The sequence below is a fragment of the Electrophorus electricus genome, chromosome 6 (genome assembly GCF_013358815.1).
Source record: "Electrophorus electricus isolate fEleEle1 chromosome 6, fEleEle1.pri, whole genome shotgun sequence".
NCBI lineage: Eukaryota > Metazoa > Chordata > Actinopteri > Gymnotiformes > Gymnotidae > Electrophorus > Electrophorus electricus.
In genome coordinates this window covers 7,018,665-7,036,055 of record NC_049540.1, presented here as the reverse complement: position 1 = coordinate 7,036,055, position 17,391 = coordinate 7,018,665, and the positions used below count along the sequence as shown (strand labels likewise).

The 17,391-nt window shown below is 39.7% G+C and overlaps 2 protein-coding genes across 2 annotated transcripts; both read right to left on the bottom strand.

Moving 5' to 3' along the window:
- Positions 1 to 204: 204 nt before the first annotated feature.
- LOC113583642 (myosin heavy chain, fast skeletal muscle-like) lies at positions 205 to 10,313 on the bottom strand. The gene is made up of 39 exons (XM_035526806.1): positions 10,107 to 10,313; positions 9,872 to 10,015; positions 9,561 to 9,717; positions 9,438 to 9,465; positions 9,231 to 9,342; positions 8,927 to 9,019; positions 8,730 to 8,793; positions 8,540 to 8,638; positions 8,347 to 8,450; positions 8,110 to 8,248; positions 7,871 to 7,989; positions 7,628 to 7,777; positions 7,369 to 7,539; positions 6,980 to 7,280; positions 6,815 to 6,885; positions 6,647 to 6,734; positions 6,449 to 6,566; positions 6,255 to 6,378; positions 6,008 to 6,144; positions 5,581 to 5,836; positions 5,245 to 5,487; positions 4,962 to 5,138; positions 4,734 to 4,879; positions 4,511 to 4,601; positions 3,968 to 4,357; positions 3,759 to 3,885; positions 3,412 to 3,530; positions 3,122 to 3,318; positions 2,860 to 3,043; positions 2,576 to 2,741; positions 2,258 to 2,382; positions 1,749 to 2,057; positions 1,426 to 1,629; positions 1,216 to 1,341; positions 960 to 1,130; positions 727 to 831; positions 558 to 653; positions 335 to 466; positions 205 to 225 (listed from the first exon to the last, which is right to left on the bottom strand). Exons 1-39 carry the CDS (start codon positions 10,311 to 10,313, stop codon positions 205 to 207), a joined length of 5,811 nt encoding a protein of 1,936 aa, XP_035382699.1.
- Positions 10,314 to 15,566: 5,253 nt separating this feature from the next.
- Positions 15,567 to 17,151, bottom strand: hspb15 (heat shock protein, alpha-crystallin-related, b15). The gene is made up of 3 exons (XM_027020057.2): positions 16,387 to 17,151; positions 16,125 to 16,188; positions 15,567 to 15,931 (listed from the first exon to the last, which is right to left on the bottom strand). Exons 1-3 carry the CDS (start codon positions 16,715 to 16,717, stop codon positions 15,787 to 15,789), a joined length of 540 nt encoding a protein of 179 aa, XP_026875858.2. The 5' UTR covers positions 16,718 to 17,151; the 3' UTR covers positions 15,567 to 15,786.
- Between the last annotated feature and the right edge of the window lie 240 nt (positions 17,152 to 17,391).

Below are 17,391 nucleotides of genomic sequence, written 5' to 3'. Positions count from 1 at the left end.
GAACCAATGCCACAAAATAATCTACTTGATATTTAGGCTACGAGAGACATTTTTTGTAAGAAGCACTTTTAAATGTCAACCATTTGATACATCACCCACAGATGAAAAAGAAAAATGGGCAGGTTTAGAGATATTCAATAGAGCTTTATTTTAGATTTGCTTCCGTATCAAATTATACATGACAATACTGTCACTGATTCAACATTACTCTGCTGATTCCTTGCTCTGAAAAAGAAGTAACAAATGAAATAAAATGTAAATGATCACATTCATGATGCTTGCAAAAAATGATTACAGTTAAAGAAAAAAAATCACATTGATGTAAATTAATTACCTTTCCAGTATCACGACTTTTGGCACGGAGCTTGTTGACCTGGGACTCAGCGATGTCGGCACGCTCCTCTGACTCCTCCAGCTCATGCTGGACCTTGCGGAGCTTGGTCAGGTGGACATTGGCTTGCTCCTCCTGGAAAACAACAGTGCATAAATAAAGGGCTCATAGAGCATGAAATGGACTTAGAAATCCCTAATATCCTTTTAAGATCAGTGCCACATACCGCTTCCTCTGCTTGTCTCTTGTAGGCCTTGACCTTCAGCTGCAGTTTATCCACCAGATCCTGGAGTCTGGTGATGTTCTTCTTATCCTCCTCAGTCTTAAAATGATAAATACAGATCAGCACGAGCCCATCATCTGCCAAAATTACATTTCTAAAGATGGCCATTTACCTGATAGCTAAGCTCCTTCACTCTCCTCTCATATTTGCGGACACCCTTAACAGAATCAGCGGAGCGTTTCTGTTCAGCCTCAACCTCTGCCTCCAGATCATGCACCTTTAACAGACCACAACAATTTGTCATCATACATATTAAGAGAGCTTCCCGCATCTATGCTCCTTACACTCAATGATGAGTATATAATTGCTAATAAGCAATAGCGTTAAGTAGAGTAAGACGCTTACCCTGGACTCCAGTTTCTGAAGTTGCTTCTTTCCTCCCTTCATTGCCAAATTTTCTGCCTCATCCAGGCGGTGCTGCAGATCCTTGACAGTGGCCTCCAGATTCTTCTTCATCCTCTCCAGGTGAGCACTGGTGTCCTGCTCCTTCTTCAGCTCCTCTGCCATCATGGCAGCCTAATGCAGAAATGTAATGTTATTTAGTCTTTCCACAATCACATCTTGGACTTCAGCTGTGTAATGAAGCGAATTCAGTTCTTACATCAGTGATGGCTTTCTTGGCCTTCTCCTCTGCATTTCTTGCTTCCTGCACTGTGTCATCAACCTCACTCTGAACCTGAGCAAGGTCAGTCTCAAGCTTCTTCTTGGTGTTCAGCAAACTTGTGTTCTGCAAGAAATAATGACCATCACTGCTTTCATAATCAAGAGTGTGTTTAATTGATGTATAGTTACCAATTGCTGTTTTTAATACCTGAGAGTGCAGCAGTCCGACACGTTCACTGGCGTCCACCAGCTCCTGCTCGGCCACTTTGCGGCCTCTCTCTGTTTGTTCAAGGCCAGCTCTGAGCTCCTCAATCTCAGCCAGCATCAGAATGTTCCTGCGCTCCACCATAGCCACCTGCTCCTTCATGTCCTCCTGTCCTCTCAAAGCATCATCAAGGTGCATTTGGGCATCCTACAAAATAAACAAAGAGTTACATATAAAATGAAACCATCTTTTCACCAACAAGTTTAGCAGTCTTAGAGTCTTACAGACTGTTTAAACAGAAATGTTTCTTGTCAAGCTGAAGCTACCTTGAGCTGTCCTTGGACATTCCTGAGCTGTTTCATGGCCTCAGCAGCTTGGCGGTTGGCATGGCTCAGCTGAATCTCCATCTCATTCAGGTCTCCCTCCATCTTCTTCTTGATGCGAAGAGCATCATTCCTGCTCCTGACCTCAGAGTCCAGAGTGCTTTGCATGGACTCAGTCACCCTCTGGCTGTTCCTCTTGATCTGCTCAATCTCCTCATCTTTCTCTGCCAGCTTCCTGTCTATCTCACTCTTCACTTGGTTGAGCTCCAACTGAACACGCAGAATCTTGGACTCTTCATGCTCCAATGTACCCTGTATATGACATTAAATTACATAGATTACACAGATACCAGATGATCAAAATGGTACACACACTAACTCAACCTTCAAAATTCAGAGTGAATTACAAAAGACCACTTGCTTTCTTATAGAGAAGAAATGTCATCAAACCTTTAGACAATTTGCTGTAAACAATAAAAATATTGTCACTAATGTCCGTATCTTCTACACACCTCTGCCTCTTCCAGAGCAGTCTGGATCTCAGCCTTCTCTGTTTCTACTGCCTTCTTGGCCTTCTCCAGCTCATGAATACTCTTTCCAGTCTCACCAATCTGTTCAGTCAAATCTGAGATCTCCTCTGTTGAAAAGAAATGTACAAGAGAACCTTAATCACAGAGATGTTTTTTGGTAAAGAACTACCTGACAGTATAGGCAAAACTAAGATGGAGATTCCCATCTTTCATAAAAAACAAAAACAATATTTCATAACATTTTTTAAAACATTTTATGACCTTGTCATTGGCTGACACAAATAACATTTTGTGACATACGCTGCAGATTCTTGTTTTCTCTCTTTAGAGTCTCCAGCTGGTCGAGAGCCTCCTCATAGGAGTTCTTCATCTTGAATAGCTCAGTGCTGAGACTGCGAGCCTCCTTCTGTGCTCCTTCCAGCTCTGCCTGACCCTCCTCATATTTCTGCTTCCACTCTGCCAAAACCTTTACAAGGAATGTGTCTAGGTTAGATGGCAATCAGTTAAAACACATCTTTATAAGTATAAAAGATCATTATTTGGAATGAGGATTCAATCAGAGTAAAAATACTCAAGCGGTTTACCTTGTCAAAGTTTCTCTGCTTCTTGTCAAGGTTGGCTGCCAAGGCATTGGCTCTCTCTACATCAATCATGAGGTCCTCCACCTCACCCTGGAGCCTCTGTTTGGTCTTCTCCAAGGAAGCACACTTGGAGTTCACAGCCTCAATCTGTTCCTCAGCGTCTTGTAGGCGCTGTGCCAACTTCTTCCTGTAATGCATGTTTCATGTTAGGTGTGATTGCAATTTAACATGTTACTTTTGCAAATTATCTGCATTAAAAACCTACTTGGATTCCTCAAGCTCCTCAGTACGCTGGATGGCATCAGTCTCGTATTTAGTTCTCCACTGAGCCACCTCACTATTGGCCTTGGACATTCCACGCTGGAGCTCAGCCTTGGCCTCCTGCTCTTCCTCAAACTGCTCTCGGAGCAGGTCACAGTCATGACGGGCTGATTGGACTGCATGAGCCAGGGCATTCTTGGCCTGTGAAGGACAAAAAATAATATCTGTTTCATTGGTGCATGTCTTAAGGATTAACACTTATGCGTATCATGTCAAGAAGCATGACATTTTTACCTTGATTTCCTCCTCTATATGTCTCTTGAGCTCCTCAATTTGCTGAGTGAAAGCTTGTTTACCTCTGGTCAGCTGGGAAACCAAACTCTCCTTCTCTTCCAGCTGGCGTGAAAACTCACCTGTTTTAATGAAAACATTGTAGATCACATCATAACCTGGGCAAGTCTTGTTTTGGTAGGCGTGTTATGAAATTTTTTACAAGAAACATAATATGCAACATTCAAGGTTTGCTTGGTGGTGATTACTGATCACCCATATTGTTTGTTTTATATTGTATTATAATAATATAATATAGAAAAAAAATTAAAAATAAAGAGGAGGATTAACAAATTTATATATCGTATTACCATTTTCGGTTTGCAATCTCGCTTTTTGTGTGCTCAAATCGTTAATCTGACGGACATTCTCATCATTCTTGGTCTTGACTTCACTCAGTTGGTCCTCAAGGGTACGGCACATTTTCTCAAGATTGGCCTGCAGACAGGGAAGAATTTATTTTTGCAGACATTCCCAACTGTAAGATCAGAACTTTTCCATACCAACTACAAACCCTAACCTTAGCTTTAGCAATGGCTTCCATGTTGCTGGAAAGATCATCAATCTCCATTTTGTATTCACTCTTCTCCTTCTCCAGCTTCTGCTTGACACGCTGGAGGTTGTCGATCTGCTCTCCAAGCTCAGCAACACTGTCAGCCTGCTTCTTGCGGAGGGCAGCAGCTGTGGCTTCATGCTGCAGAGTGGACTCTTCCAGATCACGACGCAGCTTCTGGAACTCAGCCTCACGCTTCTTGTTCATCTCAATCTGAGCAGCAGTGGCACCGCCAGCTTCCTCTAGCCTCTCACTGATCTCCTCCAGTTCCCTGGAGAGATCAGCTCTCTGCTTCTCTACCTTGGCACGAGCTGCACGCTCAGCCTCAATTTCTTCCTCCAGCTCCTCAATACGGGCCTATATATGAAAGAAAATTTTATAATAAAAAAATGCAATTATGTAAATAATAAACAGAGTTAATAATTACACAATAATGGTAATTAAGTAAAGGAGTTAGCCCTTTGCAGCATGTATCTAGAGTTGAATGTAACAAGAGAAATTCATAAACACCTGAAGCTCCTTGATCTTCTTCTGAAGCTGAGCACCAAGAGATTGCTCATCCTCAATCTTGCTGAGAAGCTGGCTCGTTTCAAAGTCTTTCCTGAGGGAATTAAATACTTTGTTGCACCAATACTTTATTTTTGTACACCAAGTGTAAAAAATATTTTCTTTCAATGTTAAATTTACTATTAGATCACTGACAAATTTTTCATTTTCAAAGATTTTAAATTACTTCTTTAGCTTCTCATCAGACTGCTGCTTGTCATTCTCCAGATCCATAATGGACTCCTGAGCCAGTTTCAGATCACCCTCAAGTTTTCTCTTGGCTCTCTCTAAATCCATGCGGAGTTTCTTCTCTTGCTCCAGAGAACCTTCCAGCTGTACAAGATCATTATTTGTTTAGGGGCAACTAGAATTAATTTGTGAACAATCGAATTATATGACAGCATCAGTAACTCACATCATCTACTTGCTGCTCAAGCTTGGTCTTGGCTTTGGTCAGAGTGTTGACTTTGTCTTCCTCTGCCTGGAGGTCATCCAGGGTCTGTTGATGTGCCTCTTGAAGGGCTTTTTTCTCCTTTGTCAGTTTGCCAATGCTCTCATCCTGAGCTGCCATCTCCTCAGTGAGATTCTTGACCTAGATTTTTCACAATATGTTTAAAACAGTGCTGAAAAACCATTTAATGTCAAACCAGGTCTAGAAACATTTGATATCTGTGCTATCTACAGAATACAGCACAGACCTTGTTCTCAACAGCATGTTTCTCCTTCTCCACTTTAGCCAAGGTGAGCTCCAAGTCATCAATGTCTTTCTTCAGCTCAGAGCACTCATCCTCCAGTTTCCTCTTCTTGGCAGTCAGTTCAGCATTGATCTCCTCCTCATCCTCCAGCCTCTCATTTGTCTCTTTAAGTTTGGCCTCAAGCTGGATCTTGCTCTTAATCAGACCCTCACATCTCTCCTCGGCATCTGAGAGATTCTCAGCTTCCTGTTTAATGAAAAAATTTCACAACATACGCCCTGTAACAAATACTGAGATCATAATATTTTTATACTAACATTTTATAGTCCTTATACGTACAGATGCCACTTGAAGCTGCAGGTCATTCTTTTCTTGCAGCAGTGCCACCATCTTCTCCTCAATTTCCTTCTTTTTGGCTTCAGCCTTGGCCAAAGCCTCCTTGCATTTAGTGAAGTCCTCCTTCATGGTGGCCAGCTCCTTCTCTGCCTCAGCACTCTTCAAAAGGGGTTTGATCTTGTAGTACACTTTCATCCACGGCCAGTGTTTCACATTCATGAATGAGCGGATGTTATATTGGATGGTTTCAATGGCCTCCCTGGGGGGGGGGGGGGGGGGGGGGGGTGTTTCATTAATTAATATTTAGGTGTATAACCATGAACAACATGAATACATTCTTAATTTTGTTGTTTAGGTAATGTTGGTTAATGTCTTGTTAGTGTAATAGTAGGCATTGCTATTGTTGGAAGTCATGGATAATAAAAATTACCTTCTCTCCATCATCTTCACAAACTCCCTTCTCATGAGAAAACCACGGCAAAGAGCCTGTGTCATTGTGACCAAAGTAGCCAGTTTCTCATCTCTCATCTCTTCAAGGGTACCCAGAAGACCAGCTTTGAAGAACACCTGAATTAAAGAGAAGGAAACATTTAAAAAACTTAACTCTCCATTGGGTATTTGTACACTGAAACCTTCAACCTTTTGTATTCTTTTCAATTTTAATGGTTAATGTTTACCTTGGTGTGTCCAAATCTGTACTGGTCATGATCGATATCAATGGAACCCAGAAGCTTCTCACAGGCTTTCTTATTGTCTATAAACTGGCCCTCAGGAATAACGCTGGCATTCAATACCTTGTATCTGCGAAAACATAAAAATGTTTCATCACAAGGAACTTCACAACCTAATAACCTAATAAGTTTCTCATTACCTTTGCTTGAAGTCACCATAGAGGATTCTGCTGGGGAATCCTTTTCTGCAGATTCTGATACCCTCCAGGACACCATTACACCTCAGCTGATGGATAACCAGGAAGTTCTCCATGAGACCTGACAAACAAAATAATAGTAAACATTAATACAGTTATGGATTTCAGTATGGTTTTACATCTACAAGTTTCAAGCATTACCTGGAGTCTTAGACTCATTGGGAATCAGGCAACGCACAAAGTGAGGGTGTGTACTCCTCAGGTTAGTCATCAGCTTGCCCAGATTCTCCTGTGGAGTGAACACATTACTGGAATTCACAATTAAAATGCAAGGACTTTAATCTTTATGGCTCTGAAGAGATATCTTACCCTGAACTGTGAGGATACAGTCTGCATGGAACCACCCTTCTTCTTGCCTGCCTTCTTTCCACCACCAGTCTCTTTATATGTGAGGTGATTAAAAAAAAACACATTTAAAAACACTATGCAAACAAGCAATTGGAGTAAACTATTTGAGCAATGTTATCAAATTACCCTCAGCAACAGGTGGGTAGAGGTTACACAGCAGTTTGACTGAGGACTTCTGGTACAGCTGCACAACAGACTCATTCAGTGGGTCCTTGTTCTTGTCCAGCCATCCAGCGATGTTGTAGTCCACAGTGCCAGCATAATGTACCAGAGAGAAGTGGGCCTCTGCTTTGCCTTTGACAGGTCTGGGTTTCTGGAAAGCGTTGCACTTGCCAAGATGTTGATCATACAGCTTATTCTTGAAACTGGTGTCTGTAGCCTTGGGGAACATGCACTCTTCTTCAAGAATGGAGAAGATACCCATGGGCTGTTAACACAAGAGAAGTAGTGATGAGGAGGAACTGAAGAATATAAAAAGTGCAGTGCAAAAATAATTAATCTTATCAAAACCACACCTTCTCAATAAGTTCAATGCAAGCAGCCAAGTCCATGCCGAAGTCAATGAACTCCCAAACAATGCCTTCCTTCTTGTACTCCTCTTGCTCCAGGACAAACATGTGATGGTTGAAAAATTGTTGCAGTTTCTCATTTGTGAAGTTGATGCACAGCTGCTCCATGCTGTTGAACTATAGAGAGATAAAATAACAAGAAGTCAATATTCCATCTGTTTCTATTGACTTTGGTCATGTTCCCAACAGAAAGACCATCACGTACATCAAAAATTTCAAATCCAGCAATGTCCAGCACACCAATGAAGAACTGCCTGGCTTGTTTTGTGTCCAGCATCTGGTTGATACGAATGACCATCCACAAGAACATCCTTTCATAGATGGATTTGGCCAATGCGCTCACTGAGTTGTATACCTAAAAGCACAATTTTTCATTTGTTTAAGTCTGCTTTCTTATATTGTCCCTTTTTCATTATTAACAGCTCCCATCATACATTTGGCTATGTACCTGTGGTACAGTCTGGCCCTTGGTCACATATTCATTTCCAACCTTCACTCTGGGATAGCATAAGGCCTTCAGCATATCCGCAGAGTTCAAGCCCAGAAGGTAGGCGATTTTGTCAGCCTCTGTTAGAAAAATCAAAAACCCACCTATTCAATGCCTGATTTCATCTTAATCTCATAACCAGAGCCAATTTATGTTTGAGACAATAATAAATGGAATTACAGGGTAATAATAAGTCTTACCCTCAGTGCCATCAGGCTCTGCCTGCTCCTCACGCTGCTTTTGCTTGAACTTCATGTTTCCATGATGGAGAACAGCTCCAGTCAGCTTGTAGATACCCATCTTCTCCTCAGGACTGAAGCCCAGGATGTCAATAGCGGTCTACAAATTGATTACATTAATTGAAACTCTCTAGCCCTTAAAGAGTATGATTATTTCAACATTATATATATATATATATATTTTCAAGAATCTCTTACATCTGTGGCAATCAGTTCCTCTTTGTCATTAATACTTGGCACTGTGATCTGACCTTGGCTGCACATGGGGAAGTCATAGGGGTTGGTGCTGATAAGAGTCATTTCTGTAAGGCAAAGACAGTGGATAAAACTGCATTCCAAAGAGGTATATGAGTTTATCAAAGGGAAGAGTTAACATTGAATATGTCCTAACCAATCAGCTCAGGTTTTTCATTGGTCATCATCTGGTAGAAGATGTGGTAGCCTCTCTCATCAGGAAGCTGGAATGTTACTCTGGATTTCTCCAGCAGATCTGGTCATAAAATGCACCCATGTTATGTTTTAATGATCAGAAACTAGACTGACAAAATGACAAATGCCATTGCATTAATAAATCTACTCACAGGTTTCAATGTCAGCACTAGCCAGTTTCCCACTTGTGCCAAAGTGAATTCTGATGAATTTACCCTGATTCAGATAAAATAAATATTTTCATTGTCACTGACGAAGATGTGTATAGAAAATCCCGTAATCTTTTATCTGAAAATTTGAGATATGATTTAGATATACTGTACTGGGCTGAACAGAATCAAAAACTCACAAAGCGAGAGGAGTTGTCATTTCTCACAGTCTTGGCATTACCATAAGCCTCAAGCAGTGGATTTGCAGCAATGATCTGGTCCTCAAGAGATCCCTGCAGAACACACAAAGCTTCGGTTTGAATCGGTGATTTTAAGGTGTTTTTCAAAAGAATTGTAAAACTTATTAAACAATTTTGTTTGAATATTTTTTTATAATGTATCCTTAGGAGAGAAACACATAAGATAAAAAAATGTCCTAAACCTGACTAAAGCTACGAGACCAAATCCTTTCCCCAAAGACATTTTAAAAAGATCAACTCATGCCTGCATTTTGCCAGGAGCTTGATCTTTCTTCTTGTCGCTCTGCATAGCAACGGTTGCAAAGTATTGGATGACACGCTTGGTGTTCACAGTCTTTCCAGCACCAGATTCTCCGCTAGGTCGGATGAGATGATGAACCAGTTAGTTATACAAAAAATATCTGTAGCACATAATTGTGCTAAATGATTGTTTCTCTTAACTGATACTCACGTAATCAGGACAGACTGGTTCTCCCTATCTGTGAGGTAAATGCAAAAATGTAATTATGAGTGTTTGTGTAATTAAAAATAAATAAATAAATGAATAAAGTTCTTCTTAAGTGTTATGTCTTACCAGTAAGCATGAACTGATAGGCATTATCAGACACAGAGAAGATGTGGGGTGGAGCTTCCATACGCTTTTTGCCTCTGTAGGCAGCCACTACTTCCGCATTGTACACTGGGAGCCACTTGTAGGGGTTTACAGTAGCACAGAACAGCCCAGAGTAGGTCTGCAGTACATAAGATTACATTGCAAACTCACAGTCAGAAGAATGTCAGGACAACCATGATCAAATTATTTCAATGCCTATTTTAACCATTCTCATATATGGTGCTGATCTCCTCAGACAATGATGCATGTAGCTGTACTGTTTGTTTACTTACGTAGATCATCCAGGCTGCATAACGCTCTTTGAGGTTATACAGCACAGAGGCTTCATTGAGGTGGGTCATCATGGCCATGTCCTCAATCTTATCGAACTTGGGAGGATTCATGGGGCTGACATCATCCTCCTTAACTGTTCTAATCTGTCAGAGAATGAGACAGTGTATATTTAAGCATATTTATAACACATAACCAGAGTTATGATGGAGATCAATGCTATTCAGCAGTTCTCACCTCCTTGGAGTCAAGCAATTCGACACTGACTTTGGCACCATCTCTGCTCTTGATAGTACCCTTGAGGTACAGCTCTTTGTCATCAGTTACATAACAAGCTGTCTTTGCATCAAAAGGCTTGTTCTGAGCTTCGATCCTCTCCTTCTCAGGCTTCCGGAGGTAAATGGCAGCTTTGCCATAAGCAGCCATCTCTGCGTCCGCACTCATGGTTGCGGTTCACTGTCATCAAAACGAGATGTCAGAATAACAAAAAATGATTAGAACATGTAAAAAAAAAAAATTGCTTTATTGTAATAGCATAATAACATTTGAATAACATTTAGAAGATTTTAATAACCTCTAATAACATTTTAATAACATTTAGTAGAGTTCTATGATGTTCTCATACTAAAAATATTATGTACAAAATAACTCTGGAAAACTTGATTTCTGTTTTTTCTATACTTTAACAGGAGCCTTGAGCTCCAGTAAGGGGGCCCCACCTTGCCTTACACCCCTGTTAAAGTTCATGAAAAGCTTAACACAGAGCTGATAAGTTAAATCAGGTGTGCTGGAACAGGATGAACTTGAACCAGTGATGAGCTGTGGGACTCCAGGACTGGAGTGGAAAACCTTGTACAAAACTGTACTAACAAAGTATTAGTGAGTAGCTTTTAAGTCTTACCTGTTGAAGCTCCCACAACTGATGAATTTTCTACAACCCTGTAAAAATGAATCATTAAAGTTATATTCTCTCCCTTAAAATAGTTAAATGCAGCTTTGGATAAAACATCAAGAATTCAAACATTTTCAGATACTGTGGTCACGTTCAAATTGCAAAAAAACATGGCCTATGGATACTAGTAATTCCATCATTCTTTACAGGGTTCCAAACAGAAAAGGTTTGTACCTGTTGCATTATATACATGCCACAATACATTCCATTCTGTGAAAATCCCTTAGGTTTCCACAGTAATGCAAAGATCTGTAGTGACCTAGAAAACTTTATTGATATGTGGCATTATTCCATCTTTTAAAAGGCTAAGGTAGCTTTAATTCTTCTTTAAATCCTGTGTATTGAATGATAAAAAAAAATTAGTCTCACCACAGACAGGAGCTTGGTGGTCTTCTCTGCAGTCTCCTGCTCAGTTCCGCAGCTCCTTATATTGGGTGGCTTCTGCCAGCCAAGCAAAAATTATATATGGCAAAGCAACATCTAATATGGCTTTGCAGAGCAATTGATCAGACAGAACACGTGTTACTGGACATCATATTGTAGCTACTTAAGACTTTTCTGTATTTGTTTTTGGATTTACATTTGTATGATAGGATATTTATTTTATGTGTATAATTTGCTGAGTATATAATATTGAGCACATAATAATTTTTGTTCTATCCTTAATACTGTTCATTTCAAATCCCTATTCATATTCCTAACATATAATAATAACCTGACATAAAAATAGACCACACTATCTGCTTGTATATCAGCCTATATATTATTACGCTCTAAAGTCACCTGTCCTGAATGCTAATTTCTTCTACTAAACACAGAAAGGGTACACACTTGAGTCTTTAATTATCACAACTGGCAATGAATTAATAATTGCAGAGCAGATGGGATGTTGTTAGCTCTGTGTGTGAAGTTCTGTAATATTGATATCTGTAATATTGATTATTACACCTAGGGACACATGTCATAGTACTCCAAATGTCTGCCATTTTGTGGTCACAAAAGCACCTCTCATTATTATATTTTATGTTAACATTAAGTGTGCATCCCATGAAGACAATGTGCAAACTTTCCCATGCTAGCTCAAAGCCAGCAGATCATTCAGCTAATAAAGATCTGGATTTATTTTAAGTATAAATCATTATTCATCATACAATTTCTTGAATAGCACCTCAATACTAATATTAGTGTATATTGTGTGTGTGTGTGTGTGTGTGTGTGTGTGTGTGTGTGTGTGTGTGTGTGTGTGTGTATGTATATATATTCTCACATACTCTTCATGGGAGATAGTTTTAATAAATGTAGTGTCTGTAAAGACACCTACATTGGTTTAGCATGGTATTTTATGTGGCTGAAACAGGCTATGGTTATAAAAACTAAGGTACTGACACTTTAACTTAAACTTGAATTTGGTTGGACCTTCAAAAGACCTTCAAAAGTGACACAGAACATCACAGCTGAGCACAGTGTAGCCACGCCCACATGCCTAAAGGTGTGTAACAGTGGTACTGCATATTGGTACAAAACCAATGAGAGGAGAAGGCAGGTATTTTTGCCATGCAAAGTCAAAGGCATCAACATTTCAATTAGAATCAGAACAGAAATGAAACTGGACCTGTGGCCAGATGGCTTGTAGAATCTTGGGGAGCTGTTCACCATTACATTACATGTGCTTTTAATACATATATGTCATTTTTAAATACATTGAAATTTTGATTACATTTTGTAAATTCTAAATGATTAATGATACTTCAAAACTTGAGCCAGAAATATACTGCCTCTGGCAGCACTGTACATACATATTCATTAGCACACACAGACATATTCATTTTTTTTGGAGCTTTATGCTTGTCTGTATTATGTGAGATTAATGTTTGTTCACTGGAATTCAAGTCATTCAAGTATGAAATATTGTGCATAGACATATGGTTTCTTCCTTATTTGCACAGACACTGGACAGGTCATAATATTGAAATGCAGACATTGACAGTCTACAACATGACATTAAATGTGTTGTAAATCTAAATCAGACATTATGGCCACTGTAAATGTCCACTCTCACGTCACTTGTTCATAACCCCCGTGGAGTTGCGGTCCCCCGCAACTGAAGGCATTTGCACTATTTCACACCCCTTGCCTCTCCCCTAATGTAACTCAAGAGGCTCTTGGGTGTATTTTTGCCGGTTGTACACATGTCCATGTTGTGTTCACTTAATCAGCAAATAATTTGCCATGCTGATTTACTGTAACAGATCCAGCCTCAGTTTTTAAATTGTAAAACCTTTTAATATTCTTAGTAAGGTTATTAAATCTGCAATAATTAGCAACCTAAAACATTTTCCTAAAACACTGAAGGCAGTATAAGTGAAAAAGCAAATTCCTCTGAAAACAATTAAAAGTATTTGGTATTTTAATTCATAATGAACAGAGCATGCTTGCAGTTTGTCATAGTACTCATAAACCAAGTGTCAGATTAATATGACAATGACTTGATAAAGTTATATAAATAAGCAGTTATTTTACAGCAATGCAAGGTATATTTAAATACACTTAGTTATAATTGTACCATTCCATGTTTACTGATGTGGAAATATTACTTATTTAAACATATTGTACTTCTGTCATTCACTTCTACAACCCTGTACTTTTGTACTTCTGCAACTTATTTCTATAACCCTGCCCTATTTATTCTGATTTAATGCATGTCATTTCTTGTGCAATTTGTACAGTACTGTAACGTTGCAATTTCCTTTGGAATCAATAATGTCTTGTCTTGTGTTGTCTTGTGTTGTCTTGTCTTGTCTTCTCTTGTCTATACTTCCCATGTGCCAAAGAGGGTGTGTAAGGCAGGAAAGGGGGGATGTGAGCCTGGAGTATGCAAACAGCACTGGACATAATCCAGCTGCCCCTAACCAGCTCATATGGATATGAATATATTTAGATACCCAAGACTGTACAAGCTGCAAGTATAGAATAACATGACATATATGAACAGTGCTCCATTTCAGCACATGCAAAATTCAGGTTAGACATGCATTAATGAATGTGAGGAAAGTTGCACTGAACCTAAAGGCACATTCAAACCTGAATGAAGAGTACAGTAAATGTGCAATATGCATATGACAAGACACATTCAACAAGACTGAAAATAAAGATGCACTAATGCGCTCTGATTACTTTTTGGAGTAGCAGGTAAAACATGGGTCACAGCAGACTCACATTACTACATGGAAAAACCTCTGATTAAATATTGATTTCCCAAATGCTGTTCTTATTTCTTAACCATGCAACACAAACTGCTTCATACAGTAAGAATGTATCAATACATGAAACATTTTCCAAAATAGACTTAGTTGCTTGATAAAATGGGTGTAAGTTAAAACCCTCATCTTCCTGACATGGTATTCAAAAGGACTTTGGTTTCATAATTAATCACGTCAGGACCACAAAATGCCGCACAAGCGTTCTACTTTCTAAACCTGTAGGTTACAGCCACAGCATCGCATTTCCATGAAGGGTAACCGTGATGATGCCAAGTTAAAGATCTGCACATAAGATACACTGAGAAATTAGACACTAATGCTCAAATCCAGTGGTTTGTTCCATGTCTAACAAGATCATGTGTCCTCATTTATACTCAACTGCTAAATAAAAGACCAATTCAAACATGCCCAAGAGCATATTTGAACTATTAAGAATTAGTTAACAACTAAATTCCAATTTATCAAATATTAGGCAATACAGCTATACATTACTTATGGTTCCTATACTAAAATGTCTTGCCCTTGCCCTGAAATGCTACATAACCACTGGCTTAAGGGAGGGGCACGCACTGAGATGGGGCGCACCCCCAGGAGGGAATACATTTTTAAAATTAATAATAAACATTTTTGAAATGGGGCCGTCATCCTGCTTCTTGTGGTGAGGCCCCAGAATTTTGCATTTTGCCACTGTACATAACTGTCAAGGTTGTTTCTTAGATTTATAGCATTTAACAGATGCTCTTGTCCATACCGACACTAGTACTTAGTTGTCTCCATGGAGATAAATAGCTTGCCTGTCTCACTTTAGTGCCAAGTCAAAGATTATGGCATTTTATTTCACAATATGTTATTCAGGCAGGACTCTTTAAATCTAACGTGACATAATATTTAAACTAGCTGTAGCTGTCTAAATTAGACAGCTAATTTAAAACTTCAGACCGAGCTCTTATTAACAAGTCATCATATGTGCTTTATGGCTTAAGTACCAAATTGTTCTTGGAGTCTTGTTCTCATTTATATTAAGCCATAGACGCTTGGTGGGTTGTACCGTAGCTTTAGGGCTGTAAACCCAATCTTAGTGAAAGCCTGCCCTCTACTGGCCAGTGCCAAGCTACTCTCTTCTCGGGCCAGGAGAGTAGGAATGTGAGGAATCTGGTCAGACCAGGGCTGCAACGTAAAGTACAGCAGACGAAAGTCTGATTTACAGATCTGTAGCTCAGTAAATGAGATGGTATATCTCATGAAGTCTGCTGTGTGCCTGCCGGTTGTAATAGATACATTACCAGTCATGCGAAAACAGACCACCAGTTCATACCATATATTGTAACCAAACAATCTTTTAATTTTTTTTTTTTTTAAAAGGGACTATGAAAATGATTCATTATTGCAATAAGTTAACCTGTAAAATTAAGAGTAAAAAGAGTAAAAAGTAATAGCAAATTGATTAGTTCAGGTGGTTATAAATAATTCTATTAGACATCTTTGTACAATATTAGACCTGAATGTGGAAGGATTTATTACAAATTACAAATTTATTACAAAGAGTTAATGTTCTCAGATGAAGCTGGAATCTCAAATTAGATAAATGCAAGTCTGTTCTTTCAGTGGTGATTCAATCCAACTCAAAATGATCGATTAAAACAGGATTTAAATAATGGCCACTTGCAGTCAGTAAAGTTGGTCACTTTTCCATACTTGAACAAACCTACTGTGTTTGTTTCATCTGAATGGGGATAAGGATTTCTGCAGGGAAGCTAGCGGAAGATGTGCCCAGCGGTGCCTCGACTGAAAGGATTCCTTCTGCAGAGAGCGAACAGCTCAACTGCTGAAGATCGACCTCTGCTGGCAGCCTGAGGAATTGAAGCCAAAATATAGAATCTATAACCAAGAACAATAATCTGAGCTCCATCAAATGTTAAATCATGTTTTCTTCCCTCCACTTCATATCAGATTGTGGAAATCAGGCAGCATAAAGTACATATCAACAGTGCAAGCTATTTGAGAAGCAAGTGAATACTGAAACGTACGAGTAAAATGTCTTACTTATACTTCCTTGAAAAGCTTCTGGAAATGATCCCACGGTCATCCTGCCTTTCCTCATGTTTCCCTTCAAAAGAAAATCAAAAGAATATACCTACCCTGCCCATTTTAAAGTTAATCTTAATTTAAAATTTGCATTATATTATTTCTAACAAATGGCATGTTTCTTAGAGTTTTAACTTAGTTTGCATTAGGGATAACTGTGAAAAAAGAGGAGAAGAAATTTCAATTCTTTTTAATGATAAAGACAAACATTGTTACTTACCTGCTATCTCCAGATATCCTTTAGTGGCTTTAACACTGATCTCCTCTGAGCAAAAATGACCAGCATCCAGTGAGATCCTCCAGGCAGCAGGAGAAACCTGGCTTTGCTGAGGTGGAGGCAACACCTCCGGGCACACAGGTGTCACTAAGGGAAAGGAGAAGAAACCTGGCCAGGGAGATGCTGCCAGCTTTTTCCGGGCTGTGTCCAGCCAGCTGCTGTCAATCCCTTCAAGCAGAGAGGGTTCCTTAGCACACTGTTCCAAAAGGGTGGATCTGGGCCACTCCTGGAGAGGGTCCCAGCCTCCATTCCGTCTGAACAGAGGGCGAGACATGTTTAGGTTCAGCCTCTCAGATGGACTTCTTCACTCTTATTAAATGTCAGAACTATAGAAAAAGGCTTTTCAATGGGATGTTGTGGGAGGCTAAATTAGCTAGAGCTGCCACCCAAGATAAGTTTTTCCAAAACAACCCACCCTTTTTAATCCAGTCGCGGCAAGTGTAGACCCTGTGATGAACTCCAAGTTATCCAAGCCCCAAGCTTCAACAAAAGGATGAGGTAAAGCTTTCAACCTAACGCTACAGTCCAACCGATATTAATAGTGATGAAGGGATAATGGCAAATTCTTGGCAGATGACAATAGGTGCACCGGTGATGGTGTTCTCTTGCTAGCCTCTGCAATCCAGTCACATCTCTGTGAGCTGTCTCACCCTAGCAACGGCAGGCGCTGCAGGCTGGGCTGGAACGGTATGCACCCTGCGTCCTGAACCAAAGTAGTGCTGCTGTAAACAGCTCCCAAGACCAAACAAAGGCTGCACAGAGGAGGAGGTCCTGTGGCATGACTCCTCGTCACTGCCCGATGCTTCGTAATTAAATTCCATGTCCTTCCCACATTGTTTGCTTAAGTCATCTGTTCATATAGGAATTAGTTTGTGTGTATGAAGAGAATGTGTTTTCAGACTCCTTTCGTCATCCACAGTTGTAGTAAAACCAAGCAACCATGCAATT

Coding starts and splice junctions, on each gene's coding strand:
- hspb15 (XM_027020057.2), bottom strand. CDS start 16,717: ATGTCTCGCCCTCTGTTCAGACGGAATGGAGGCTGGGACCCTCTCCAG. Junction 16,189..16,386: donor AGGATATCTGGAGATAGCAG/GTAAGTAACAAT, acceptor TTTCTTTTGAAG/GGAAACATGAGGAAAGGCAG. Junction 15,932..16,124: donor AGCTTTTCAAGGAAGTATAA/GTAAGACATTTT, acceptor TCAATTCCTCAG/GCTGCCAGCAGAGGTCGATC.
- LOC113583642 (XM_035526806.1), bottom strand. CDS start 10,313: ATGAGTGCGGACGCAGAGATGGCTGCTTATGGCAAAGCTGCCATTTAC. Junction 7,281..7,368: donor GCATTGAACTTATTGAGAAG/GTGTGGTTTTGA, acceptor TTGTGTTAACAG/CCCATGGGTATCTTCTCCAT. Junction 3,319..3,411: donor ATATAGAGGAGGAAATCAAG/GTAAAAATGTCA, acceptor TGTCCTTCACAG/GCCAAGAATGCCCTGGCTCA.